The following is a 14,347-nucleotide window of genomic DNA, read 5'->3' as shown; positions in this document are numbered from 1 at the left end:
ATATATATATATATATATATATATATATATATATATATATAGATATATATATAGATATATAGATATATATATATATATATATATATATATATATATATATCTATATCTATATCTATATCTATATCTATATATATATATATATATATATATATATATATATATATATAACATTATAGTCTAATAAGAAGTGGATTAAAATATCTTCTTCCTCTTCACACAATCTGAACTTAGTATCTACACATTGAAATTTCTTCCCCCATCGTAGGTCTAGTGTATTGGTGCGTGCTCAAAAAAAAAAAAAAAAAATAGTAGCGCTGAGTTCTGCCCATTTCCTTAATTGTTTATTTTTCCTTTACACAAGTTTTCCATCTATAGTAAAATTTTAGCATTCCTTCTTATAACTTATTCCCATATTTAAAATTCCAATGAATTTATTATAATTTTGTAGGTCTTTTACGATGAGAACTACTTGGAGATTTAAGTTCAGAACTTAAAGATATTATTTAATTATCTTAGCCTTTTTCACGTGTTGCTTTTCAAACATAGTAAAACGCATTTCCGTTGTCTTCCACGATATACTGTGTTATTATTATTATTATTATCGTTATTTGCTAAGCTACAAGCCCAGTTGGAAAAGCAGGATGCTGTAAGCCCAGGGGCTCCAACAGGGAAAATAGCTCAGTGAGGAAAGGAAACGAAAAAATATAAAATATTTTAAGTAGAGCAACAATATTGAAATAAATATCTCCTACATAAACTATAAAAACTTTAACAAAACAAAGGGAAGAAAATTAAGATAGAATTGTGTGCCTGAGTGCACCCTCAAGCAAGAGAACTCTAACCCAAGACAGTGGAAGACCATGGTACAAAGGCTATGGCACTACCCGAGACTAGAGAACAATGGTTTGATTTTGGAGTGTCCTTCTCCTAGAAGAGCTGCTTACCATAGCTAAAGTTGAGTATTGCTTTCATATCCAGTGTAGTAACAGGGACCCAACTTTTCTTCTTAAAGCATTGGTTGTTGTATATTTTAGTGATCTTCATCTAAAACATTTCTTTATACAAATGTTTTTTATGTTGAACAGGCTGACATAAGTCTTTTTTACAGTTTATATATGAAAAATCTGTTTTGACGTTGTTACTGTGTTTAGAATGATTTATTGTTAATTTGTTCACATGATTTATTTATTTCCTTATTTCCTTTCCTCACTGGGGTATTTTTCCCTATTGGAGCCCTTTGGCTTATAGCATCTTGCTTTTCCAACTAAGGTTGTAACTTGACTAATAATAATAATAATAATAATAATAATAATAATAATAATAATAATAATAATAATAATAATACAGTTTCTCTTGTTGAAAACTCTTGTTCCTTTACGTTTGATGAAGCAAACTGAATTTAGTTTGAGACTTTCAGTTTCTGTTGGTGGAAATTCGTAATCCTATTCGAGTATGTTACTTTTTGCTTTATTTATTTTATTTAAACATTCACTGACAATTAAATTAATTACATTTACTGTTATTGTTGTGTTATTCTGGTTCTGGGGTGAGGCATATCCCTAATAATCCCTTGCAACGGCTCCTCCAAACTTGATCTGCTTGTACTGTTTTGTCTATTCCTCCACATCTGGTTTAATACTTCTTTTTTCTTTTCTATATTTGTTTCACTAAATAAAAATAATCCTACTATTTTCTTTAGGTCTTCCTGTTATTTATCTAACCCTGTGATTGAACCTGACACAATACTGAAGAAGAAGATGATTGGCACACGTTTGTTGTAATCAAGATATTAGGTTATGTTAGTCCTGACTATTTTTTACGAATCTTCCGCTAAATATATATTACCTCATTCATAAATATGATACATAACCTTATATAATTATATTTAGGCTTTTGAATAATAAATTACATATATTTTTATTTTAAAACTAATGCCGATATTACCTATCACATTTTGTATGTCTTTATTATAAGGGTCTGTTCAATAGCCTTTCAAATCATCTAGACACCATACAATTATTTAGCTAATAAAACCTCTTCTGGAATTACATGTTATTTTTGTATTTTATAGAAAGAAATAACTGTTATTATTTACTCTCCCTTAAATTAAGAGCACAAATGTCGTAATTTATTATTTAAATTTACTAAGATATCATCGAACGGATAAACGTTCGCCATCGAGTGGATAACAGTTCGCCATTATTTACTTCCTGAACACATCGTTGTTGTTGTTGTCTTGATATCCTGTGCGTGGCCTACCGTGGCTTGGATGCTTGTTCCTAATTTACGTTCCTTCTCGTTAATTCTTGGTTATTACATTAGCTCACACATATAAGGTAATTATATCTTGATATTTACACCGATATTTCCAAAAAGGAAAAATAGCTGTTGATAATATTGTAGATATAAACAACATTAATCGTGGTGAGGTCTCTATCCTTATCGTAGGTAGCATAATACGGAAATGTTTTATTTTCTTCCTTTTTTTTATAACCTTATCAGGTTTATTATATACTATTATGCTGTAGATTTAATACAGAATATACTATCCTGCCATTGGAGTCGTTTGATCAAAATAATCCCCAAATGCTGGTACCAGATATCGTAACTTTACCCCCTAACCTAACCTACAAGCCGTGTCCTTACATACTTATCTAATGGGAGGGGGCAGGGGGTGGGCTGGGAGGGGGCAGGGGGTGGGCTCACGGCCCCCTTGCGACCCCCTTTACATCGCCGTATTCTAAGTTAGCCATAACCAAACATACATGTGGCCGTTATCATACATACACCCCAAAAAATATCTTTTCTTATATATGTTGAATATGGTGTGGATTTGCAGGAGATTGGAAGTTCGTAGCCTTTGTATATCAGTGGCCGAGTCCTCCCCCGTGCATAGAAAATGGTATATTCTTCCCATTTTCTTGACGTTCGTAAGACGTTGCCGCCGTACAGTATTACAAAAACAGTGTCTGTTTTTCTGAAAAACCTCTACACAAGTTCACCACCTCACCTAAACTTCCCCAACTAACATAACCTACAAGCCGTGTCCTTACCTAACGGGGGCTAACTCCTGCCTGCGACCACCCTATTTTTTATTCTTAACCTTTTTCACTCATAACAAGGCAACACAATTATATTTCATAAAGGAAAAATATTTTACAACTAAAAAGAAAGTTTATATTTGCCCCAAAGAATCAAACATATCCGTACTTGAATTACTTCAGGTTTAACTTCAGGGATGATCTTTTGCCCTTGCAACGGTGCCATTACTCAAAATCAGTGAAGTTTGAATCTTTGCGTGGTATCTTCTTTCATTGTATTTAAAACGCAATCCAGCAAAACGACACTTTGAACAATCACAGGAAATAAAATCCACGGGATTTTCGTCTTTTTTTTTTTTTTCTTTTCTTTTTTTTACACATACATACAAATACCAAGGCATTTCCCCCAATTTTGTGGGGTAGCCAACATCAAACAAATGAAACAAAAAAGGCGACCTCTCCTCTCTACGTTCCTCCCAGCCTGACAAGGGACTCAACTGAGTTCGGCTGGTACTGCTAGGGTGCCACAGCCCACCCTCCCCCATTATCCACCACAGATGAAGCTTCATAATGCTGAATCCCCTACACTAGTAAAAAAAATTCATTATCTTTGATAAAATCCGCAATCCTTACAATATTTGGATTAGTTGAATTGTAAAACGATTCACAAGTATCCTGCACGGATATTTTCCATGTTCGCGTTTCGTAGGTTAAGAATGATCATTTCCTACCCATGCTTGATGCTCACATTACCCTGTTTGAATTTTGGAAATACAGGAATCTGATTGGATAAAAAAGGCCCTCTGGCAATTTCCCAAGTTAAACGAGGTCTGATTGGGTTGTTTCATATTACCGCAACAGCTGTTTAGTTCAGTATTCCGCCACTAAAGCGCTGTTGAATTGATGAGAACGCAATCTTCAGTGATATCTAGGAACTACTGGAGAAAGAATTTGCTTGTCAGGGTACAGAATTCACTTGACTTATAAATTTCACGGCAATTTTGATGGTTTTCAAAAAAGCTCTATTTGTATCTCGTACGTAGTTACCGGGGATGTTTATAACATTCTGAACAGTTTTTATTCTATACTCTACAAGATTCCACCAGACTTTAGAATAAGGGAGTACGTAGCATTGCCGTCATCATATATCCAGGTGGCCGTTATCGTACATCCACCCCTAAAGTTCAGTAGTAAATAAGAACACCGCAACTTCACTTATGTAAATTTCATGTGACCTAACCTGCCTTAACTCGCTCTACCCTACAGTACTCGGTAAATATTGACTTTAATACAATATTCCTAATGAAGGAAATATTTATAGGTACTTTTCGGGTGTATGTATGATGATAGCCATGGTGCATGACCCCTTATTTTTAACCCTATCACTAAGATTGTGTTAATCTAAGGGGGTCGGTACAAACACACACACACCCGGTTAGGTAAGGACATGGCTTTTAGGTTATGTTAGGTGGTGTCCTAAGCAAGAGTGAAGTCCTATCTGTCGTTATGGAAAGACACCATACTTTGAGCTGTTCTCTTGCAAATAATTTGGGGAAACCCATATTTTTCAAATTATAGAGGTTTTAAAGTTTCAGAGGTTATGATTGACAAGCCTCATTTTAAAAGGGAAAGAAACCCACAACCATCATCTAACATAAGGTTCCCAACCTAACCTAAGATAGAAGTTGTATCCTTATCTATCAGAGAGGACTATTCCCCCCTATGACCCCCCTTAGACCTCCATATACTTTACTTAACTTATCTTAGTCTCAACTCTTTGATTAACAAGCTTTACTACTGAAACTGGGTTAATCAGTCTTATCTCCTAACTTAACCCAGCCATAAAACTTGAAAAATACATATATCAGGCAGTTAACACCATCAAAAGTGTTCAAAGTATCTTTAAACAAACCAGCAACACTTGGTTTGTTTGCCATTATTACATCCGTCAAGGAGGTTATGCAATCGAGTCTGTTTATTTATATGTCTGTCTGTGGACAGGATTACGTCAAAAGTACTCAACAGATTTTGATGAAATTTTCAACACAGATCTTAGGTTATGGATGACCCCATAAAATTTAGGCGATCCGTATTTGCATTTTTCGCCATTTCTGTAGACAGGATTACGTCAAAACTACCGGACAGATTTTTACAAAATTTTCCCAAGAGATTTTAGGTCATGAATGACCCCATTACATTTTGGAGATGATCTAGATTTGCATTTTTTGGCAATTTTAAAGATAACATTAAAACTACTCGACGGGTTTTAGCGAAATTTTCACCACAGATAGATCTTAGGTCATGGACGACTCCATTAAATTTTAGAGATGATCCGGTTCCAAATTCTAGTTTGTTTATTCATTTGTCTGTGTGTCTGTTGACAGGATTACGTCAAAACTACTTGACGTACTTTAACAAAATTTTCATCACAGATAGATCTTAGGTCTTGGATGACATTAAATTTTGGAGCTGATCTGGATCCAGTGAGAATGTAGGCTAAGCTGAATTCATGAAGTTTTCTACTACGTATATTACTCTATTCATGATTATACACTTGGTAAAACATTATACAGATTATTTCATAGCAATTTGTAGTGAAGATTTTAGATAAGTGCAGAATCATAGATTTTATATCAGTAATTTGTGAGATTCCATTATGTTTTATGTTGTGTAATCTGATAGCATTGAATGTATACTGTAGCTAATTTAGTATCAGTTTGTTTATTTGGTGGCTTATGGAGTTCATTCTCTGTCTAGCATTATAGATGTATTAACCCTTTTACCCCCAAAGGACGTACTGTACCGGTACGTTTCACAACACTCATCCCTTTACCCCCATGGACGTACCGGTACGTCCTTGCAAAAAAATGCTATTTAAATTTTTTTTTGCCTATTTTTCATAAATTTTTGAGAAACTTCAGGCATTTTCCAAGAGAATGAGACCAACCTGACCTCTCTATGACAAAAATTAAGGCTGTTAGAGCAATTTAAAAAATATATACTGCAAAATGGGCTTGAAAAATAATAACCCCATGGGGGTTAAGGGTTGGAAATTTCCAAATAGCCTGGGGGTAAAAGGGTTAAGATATCTTTTTATTCTGTAGGTTTTGTTTTTCAGATTAACTTCTAAAGCTCTTTCAGCCTAGTACTCTACAATATGTCAAAATTTATTAACCTGTGTATGAAAACTCGAGAGCCTATATGAAATTTCAGTTTGTGGATATTTGTATATTGTATTCTGGTTTGAAGGTACCAAATAACCTGAAGTTTAATGTTACATATATTTTACGCTTGTATTGCGCGCATATGAATTTTCTTTCTCTTTACAGGATGTCGGGATTTTTCCAAAGAAACAGAGGCCAGTTCAGGTGAGGCCATATTGTTTATCTTTAGTCTCATATAATTGCATGATATACAGTAATGAACTAGTAAATTAGAATGCAGTATTTGTATTTTATATACCAGAATTTAATAGGCCGAGAATTAGAAGGAGAGACATTATATTGAAATATCCGTGGACCAATTTACATTGATATAAAAGTATGGATTCAGTCATAGAATTTAGTGTGCATGGATGAATTGGAGAAAGTCATCAGGGGTACTTTGTGATAGGAGGATCAGTGCAAAGGTTAAAGGAAAGTTTCATAAAAGTGTTGTTACACCATCCTTACTTTATGGGGCAAAGACTTGATCAATAAAGAAAGAGCAAGAAAGAAAAATGGAAGTGGCCATAATGAGAATGCTGAGGTGGATGTGTGGTGTCACAAAAATAAGATACGATCTGGAATTAATTAATCAGGGGGATAGTCAAAGTATCAGAGGTTTCAAAGAAAGCTCAGGAAAGAAGGCAAATGGTTTGGTCATGTCGTGAGGAGAGAAGATGAACATTTATGTAAAAGGGTTATGAACATGGAGGTGCAGGACAGAAGAAGGATGGAAAGGCCGAAGTTCAGGTAAAAAGATACTGTAAATTATTGAATGACATGAAGGAAAGGGGTCTAAGAGAACAAGATATACAGGACAGAGGATGGTATAGAAGGCTGACTAGAACAGCGACCCCATATAGAAATGGGAAGAGCTGAAGGCAAAGAAGATAGTATTATAGAAATACATTATTATCATGTAAGTTTGAGCAATTTTACTGTTCACTATTAGTCTACAAGTCTTCGCAATACTCTCAAGGGTTTTCAAGTTTTTTTTTAGCTGTATAGATCATTATTGTCATACATTATTTTAAATATTAAACTTAGCCGGTGAATATGTAATAGCTGCAACTCTGCGGCTCGACAGACAACATACTTAAAAAACTCGCGAGCGATCGCTATGCAGGTTGCGGGTGTGCCCACCAGCGCCAACTGTCGGCCAGATACCACTCTCGGATGTAAACAAAACCTTCAATTCTTCTCTGTCGACGTTGACGACAAGACGTACTTTTACTCGCTGTAGAACCTGGAGTTTTCCCATCATATTTGGTGAAGTACTTTAATTTGGTTTGAGCTTTCGCAGTACTGTACAGGTGTTTTCTTCAACGTAAACTCTTGAACTCTTTTTTTAATCGGATTATTTGTTGATGACTTAGATCGTTTTTGGAATTTTCTTTGACTAATTCAAAATGGCTGACCCTTCTCAAGTTCCTAAGTTTCGAAAGTGTAATGCTAGGGACTGTAATAGGCGTCTTCCAAAGGCTTCTCTCGACCCTCATACTGTTTGTTCCAATTGTCGGGGTAAAACCTGTCAATTGGGAGATCGGTGTGAGGAATGCGTGGGCCTTTCGGAATTCGATTGGATCGAATTTGATAAATATACACGCAGACTAGAGAGAGATAGGGTAAGGAGAAGTTCATCTAGGTCCGTAGATTTTTCCTCTCCACATGCCCCTGAACCTAATCCTTCCCCTGTAGTGGTTGTTCCTAACCCCCCTCCTAGCACTCAGGAGCCGTCTATGCAAGACATGTTGCGTGCTATTCATGCCTTGGGGGAGAGAGTTGAGGCTTTAGCAAGTGACCGTAATCAACTCATGGCTGACGTAAAGGAACTCAAGTGCCAAAGTGCCACGGCGGAAAGTGGGAAAGTGCTTAGTGTTACGCAAAGTGTTGTGAACAGTGTTGCGACCGAGGGTTCGTCTGTTCGTGCCTGTCGTTCACCTAGTCCGGGACCTCTTGCAAGCTCCCAAGCCCAGGGGAGAAGCAATGTCGTACGACTTATGGGTTCGAGAGGCCTTGATCAGCGAACAGACGTTCCCTCTTTGGTATCAGGCGTATCTCGTCAAGATCGCCCCTACCATAAGACGAGAGAGCCCATTTTTACCTCGTCGTCCGAAGCCGTTTCACGTAAGAAACCATGGAGCAAGGTCTCTAGACCTTTGAAACGCAAGTCGGTCCCTTCTGGACAAGTCCAACGTCCCGGATGTAGTCACTGGGACAGTTCGGACCCGTTGCCGTCATCTGATGACTGCTCGCCGCCTAAGAAAGGCAAAGTTGTGCCGTCTCAGTCGCTAACCCCGTCTGTTACCGCACCCGTTTCCGTAGACCCTAAATGGGTTATACTGCAGGACATGCAGTCTAAGCTTGCGTCCCTTATGGAAGACTACAACGCAGAGAAGGTTTCCATTGAACCTAGCCGTTTTTCTCATGGAGACCCTGGCCGTCAGCCATCCAAGCGTTCTGTTGTGCGTCCTGTTGACGTTGATGTAGCTTTCTCGCGTCAACCAGTTGGGGTTGTACCTCCCCCGATGCGGTCCCGTGTGGATTTCCAGCCGCACGTTGACGTTCAGGACGTTCACCAACCATCAAAGTTGACTTGTTTTGACGCGGTGCGTCAACTTCCGCAACCCAGTGTGGTGTTGACTGCACAACCCAGATGGTCTAATCAGTCTCGGGTGGACGCTGTGCGTCCTCGCGCACCTGTTGTTGTTGACAGTTCCCAGACTGTTCAGCAGTTTCAGGACGCTGCGTCCTGCTCCGTCACTTATGCACCAGTGCGGCCGGACGCTGCGGGTCAAACGTTACCTACTCCTTTGCCGTTTTCTCATCAGTTATCAGATGAGGAACTTTCAGATGAGGACGTTGCTGAACCCCAGCCTGAGGATCAGCCTTCAGATTTAGATGAGCCTAGAGCAGTTCCACCATCTATGGACTTTAAAAAAGTCATGCTTGTTTTTAAAGAGTTGTTCCCTGAACACTTTATCTCTGTAGCTCCTCGTTCGCCGCCGTCTGAGTTTGTTTTAGGCGTTCCTGCTGCCACACCAGCCTTTACAAAACTCGTTCTCTCTCGCTCATCCAAGAGAGCTTTACGGCTGTTAGGCAATTGGTTGGTAACCAAAAGGAGTTTAGGGAAGACGGCCTTTGCCTTCCCCCCATCTAAACTCTCGTCTAGATCGAGCGTCTGGTATGCCACGGGAGAAGTTCTCGGCTTGGGAGTTCCTGCCTCTGCCCAGGGCGACTTCTCAAGTCTTGTAGACTCTCCCCGTCGCCTTGCCATGAGACGCTCGAAGATTAGTTGGTCATCCTCAGACCTGGACCATCTACTTAAAGGCATCTTTAGGGCTTTTGAAGTTTTTAACTTCCTAGACTGGTGTTTGGGAGCCCTGAGTAGGAAAATCTCATCAGCCGATAGGGATGTCTCCTTACTCATCATGTCCTGCATGGACAAGGCCGTCCGCGATGGATCCAACGAGCTTGCCGCCTCATTCACGTCAGGAGTCCTAAAGAAACGAGAGTCTGTGCTCTTTTCTATCAGCAGGTGTGACGCCCTGTCAAAGATCTGAGCTACTCTTTGCGCCTTTGTCTAAATTCTTGTTTCCTGAACTCTTAGTTAAGGAAATAGCCTTGTCTTTAGTGCAGAAGGACACCCACGATTTGGTTGCGTCCTCGGCTCGCAAAGTTCCCCCTTTGCCTGCCTTGTCTGCTAGACCTAGGATAGACACTCCAGCGTCCAGATTTATTCCGCCCTTTCGTGGCAGAGCCCCCAGCAGGGGAGGTGCTTGTGCCGAAGGGAAGAGAGGAAAGAGGAAAGGATCCAAGTCCTCGCGGGGCAGAGTCTGACTGCCCGCAACTTCAGACAGCAGTAGGTGCCAGACTCAAGAACTTCTGGCAAGCCTGGGAGAAGAGAGGCGCAGATCAACAATCTGTGAGGTTGCTCAGAGAGGGGTACAAAATCCCTTTTGTACGCAGACCTCCTCTAGCGACGTCCCCCATCGATCTCTCTCCCAGGTACCGAGAGGAAGCAAAGAGACAAGCCCTGAAACTGGAAGTGTGTCTTTTACTAGAGAAGGGAGCGGTGGTCAAAGTCTCGGACCTTCAATCACCGGGGTTTTACAACCGTCTCTTCCTAGTACCAAAGAAGACAGGAGGTTGGAGACCGGTGCTAGACGTCAGTGCTCTGAATGTCTTTGTCACAAAGACGAAGTTCACCATGGAGACCACAAAGTCAGTCTTAGCAGCGGTCAGAAAGGGAGACTGGATGGTCTCTCTCGACCTAAGGGACGCCTACTTCCACATCCCCATTCACTCAGATTCCCAACCTTTTCTGAGATTCGTCTTCGACGATGTGGTGTACCAGTTTCGGGCCCTGTGCTTTGGCCTAAGCACGGCTCTTCTCGTATTTACGAGGCTTATGAGGAATGTGGCAAAATTCCTCCATTTATCGGACATCCGAGCCTCCCTTTATTTGGACGACTGGCTTCTCAGAGCCTCTTCCAGTCATCGCTGTCTGAAGGATCTCAATTGGACTCTAGATCTGACCAAGGAATTGGGACTCCTAGTCAACTTGGAAAAGTCCCAGCTGATCCCATCCCAAACTATTCTGTATTTAGGGATGGAGATTCGCAGTCCAGTTTTTCGGGCTTTTCCGTCGGCCCCCAGAATAGATCAAACCCTGCTCGTCATCCAGAAGAGGTTGAAGAGAGAACGTTGCTCAGTCAGGAATTGGATGAGCCTGGTAGGAACGCTATCATCCCTGGAGCAATTTGTCTCGCTAGGAAGGCTACACCTCCGACCTCTACAATTCCATCTAGCTTTTCACTGGAAAAAGGACAAGACGCTAGAGGCGGTCTCGATCCCGATTTCCGAAAAGATAAAGACTTGTCTGACTTGGTGGAAAGACAATATCAGTCTACGAGAAAGTCTTCCCCTAGCAGTTCAGAAACCCAACCACGTTCTCTTCTCAGACGCATCGGACTTGGGCTGGGGCGCGACACTGGACGGTCGGGAATGCTCAGGTCTGTGGAACTCGAGTCAGAGGAGCATGCATATCAACAGCAAGGAGCATTTGGCAGTTCACCTGGCCTTGATAAGCTTCGAGAGTCTCCTTCGAGGCAAGGTGGTGGAGGTCAACTCGGACAACACCATGGCCTTGGCGTACATTTCCAAACAGGGAGGTACCCACTCACTGACTCTGTACGAGATCGCAAGGGACCTGCTCATCTGGTCAAGAGATCGAGGCATCTCCCTAGTAACGAGATTCATCCAGGGCGACTTGAACGTTCTAGCAGATTGCCTCAGTCGGAAAGGTCAAGTAATTCCAACCGAATGGACCCTCCACAAGGATGTGTGCAAAAGACTTTGGGCGACTTGGGGTCAACCCACCATAGATCTCTTTGCAACCTCGATGACCAAGAGGCTTCCAATCTATTGCTCTCCAGTCCCAGACCCAGCAGCAATACATATAGATGCCTTTCTCCTAGACTGGTCTCACCTAGACCTTTACGCATTCCCACCATTCAAGATTGTCAACAAGGTACTGCAGAAGTTCGCCTCTCACGAAGGGACAAGGTTGACGTTAGTTGCTCCCCTCTGGCCCGCGAGAAAATGGTTCACCGAGGTACTTCGATGGCTGGTAGACTTCCCAAGAAGTCTTCCTCTAAGAGTAGACCTATTACGTCAGCCACACGTAAAGAAGGTACACCAAAGCCTCCACGCTCTTCGTCTGACTGCCTTCAGACTATCGAAAGACTCTCGAGAGCTAGAGGCTTTTCGAAAGAGGCAGCCAGTGCGATTGCAAGAGCGAGGAGAGCTTCTACCATTAGAGTTTACCAATCGAAGTGGGAAATCTTCCGAGACTGGTGCAAGTCAGTATCTGTATCCTCGTCCAGTACCTCTGTAGCCCAAATCGCGGACTTTCTCTTATACCTGAGAAGAGTTCGCTCCCTTTCAGCTCCCACGATCAAGGGCTACAGGAGCATGTTGGCTTCGGTCTTCCGGCATAGAGGCTTAGATCTTTCCAACAATAAAGATCTACAAGATCTCCTTAAGTCTTTTGAGACCTCTAAGGAACGTCGTTTGGCTACACCTGGATGGAATTTAGACGTGGTCCTAAGATTCCTCATGTCAGACAGGTTCGAGCCTTTACATTCAGCCTCCCTGAAGGATCTCACTCTTAAGACTCTTTTCCTGGTGTGCTTGGCCTCAGCTAAAAGAGTCAGTGAGATTCATGCCTTCAGCAAGAACATCGGTTTTTCGACAGAAAAAGCCTCTTGTTCTCTTCAACTTGGTTTCCTAGCCAAGAATGAACTGCCTTCTCGTCCTTGGCCTAAATCTTTTGATATTCCTAGCTTATCAAAGATTGTGGGCAACGAGTTAGAGAGAGCATTATGCCCCGTTAGAGCTCTTAAGTTCTATTTAGCTCGTACTAAGCCTTTAAGAGGTAAATCTGAAGCGTTATGGTGTTCAGTTAAGAAACCATCCTTACCTATGTCAAAGAATGCTTTGTCATATTTTGTCAGATTGTTAATACGAGAAGCTCATTCACACTTGAGTGAGGAAGACCGATCTTTGCTTAAGGTTAAGACGCACGAGATTAGAGCTATAGCAACTTCCGTGGCCTTTAAGCAAAATAGATCTCTGCAAAGTATCATGGACGCGACCTTTTGGAGAAGCAAGTCAGTGTTCGCGTCATTTTACTTGAAAGATGTCCAGACTCTTTACGAGGACTGCTACACACTGGGTCCATTCGTAGCAGCGAGTGCAGTAGTGGGTGAGGGCTCAACCACTACACTTCCCTAATTCCATATCCTTTTAATCTGTCTCTTGAAATGTTTTTAATATTGTTTTTTGGGTTGTACGGAAGGCTAAGAAGCCTTTCGCATCCTGGTTGATTTGGCGGGTGGTCAAAGTCATTTCTTGAGAGCGCCCAGATTAGGGGTTTGATGAGGTCCTGTTGTATGGGTTGCAGCCCTTGATACTTCAGCTCCTGGGAGTCTGTCAGCATCCTAAGAGGATCGCTGGGCTCCGTGAGGAAGACAGACTTAAAAGGCAGTGTAATCGTCTAAGTCGACTTCCTTACCAGGTACCTATTTATTTTGGTTTTGTTATATTGATAACTGTCAAAATGAAAAAACTCTTAGCTTATACGCTGTAAACATATTAACTCTGGTCTCTACCCACCTCCTTGGGTGTGAATCAGCTATTATATATTCACCGGCTAAGTTTAATATTTAAAAATGATATTTTAATTATAAAATAAATTTTTGAATATACTTACCCGGTGAATATATAAATTAAATGACCCTCCCTTCCTCCCCAAAAGAGACGCAGCGGGACGAGAAGAATTGAAGGTTTTGTTTAAATCCGAGAGTGGTATCTGGCCGACAGTTGGCGCTGGTGGGCACACCCGCAACCTGCATAGCGATCGCTCGCGAGTTTTTTAAGTATGTTGTCTGTCGAGCCGCAGAGTTGCAGCTATTATATATTCACCGGGTAAGTATATTCAAAAATTTATTTTATAATTAAAATATCATTTTTCATCAATCATACACTTTATGGGGGTTAGATTGTTATTTCTCTCCCTTCTATTTTGTTCAGTGTAATTATTGTTAACAGTTTTCACACTTTGTCTCTCAATCTCAGACTCATAATGCAGTTCCACCATGATAATAAATGTATTACCTCTACAGTCTTCGTCACTATTATAACAATTATCATACTTTCTATTTTTACTATTAATATTTCTTACCCAGGTGGCTACTTCCAAGACTGCATCCTCTCACATTTAAAATGCAATCAATTTCTCATTAATGATTTATAGAAGTCTTAGTATGATATAGCTCTTTATTTTGACACAACAGTATATAGATATTCTTGACTAGAACAGGAAAGAGGATTTTAAGTAATACCTAGTTTTATTTTTCCAGAGGCCAGAATGCTGGTGGAAGCAACTTTAATCCAGGTTCATTTCAAGCACAAGGCAATATGGGGAGGTGAGTTTTTATAATTTCCGGAGAAAATAGGAAACATTTAGGGAATTTTCATATTTTCAATTTTGAAGTTAGTAAATCTCACCTCAGCTTTTAGCTCCAAGTTTAACTGAAA

The 14,347-nt window shown here is 40.5% G+C and overlaps 1 protein-coding gene across 6 annotated transcripts in view; it reads left to right on the top strand.

Annotated features, from left to right (window-relative positions):
- LOC137628725 (zinc finger protein on ecdysone puffs-like) overlaps positions 1–14,347 on the top strand; it is a 110,529-nt gene that overhangs the window by 64,010 nt on the left and 32,172 nt on the right. For 4 of the 6 annotated variants that reach the window (XM_068359897.1, XM_068359894.1, XM_068359896.1 and 1 more), the window contains exons 1-3: positions 2,213–2,336; positions 6,371–6,409; positions 14,170–14,235. In XM_068359897.1, coding sequence (XP_068215998.1) covers positions 6,372–6,409; positions 14,170–14,235 — 104 coding nt within the window. In that variant the 5' untranslated portion in view covers positions 2,213–2,336; position 6,371. Of the gene's footprint in view, positions 1–2,212; positions 2,337–6,370; positions 6,410–14,169; positions 14,236–14,347 lie in introns of those variants that run through there. The other 2 variants (XM_068359895.1, XM_068359893.1) reach the window with 1 other exon arrangement.

This window comes from Palaemon carinicauda, chromosome 36, assembly GCF_036898095.1.
Source record: "Palaemon carinicauda isolate YSFRI2023 chromosome 36, ASM3689809v2, whole genome shotgun sequence".
In the NCBI taxonomy this organism is placed as follows: Eukaryota; Metazoa; Arthropoda; class Malacostraca; order Decapoda; family Palaemonidae; genus Palaemon; species Palaemon carinicauda.
The sequence above is the reverse complement of the archived record's forward strand: the minus strand, read 5'-3'. Positions and strand labels throughout refer to the sequence as shown.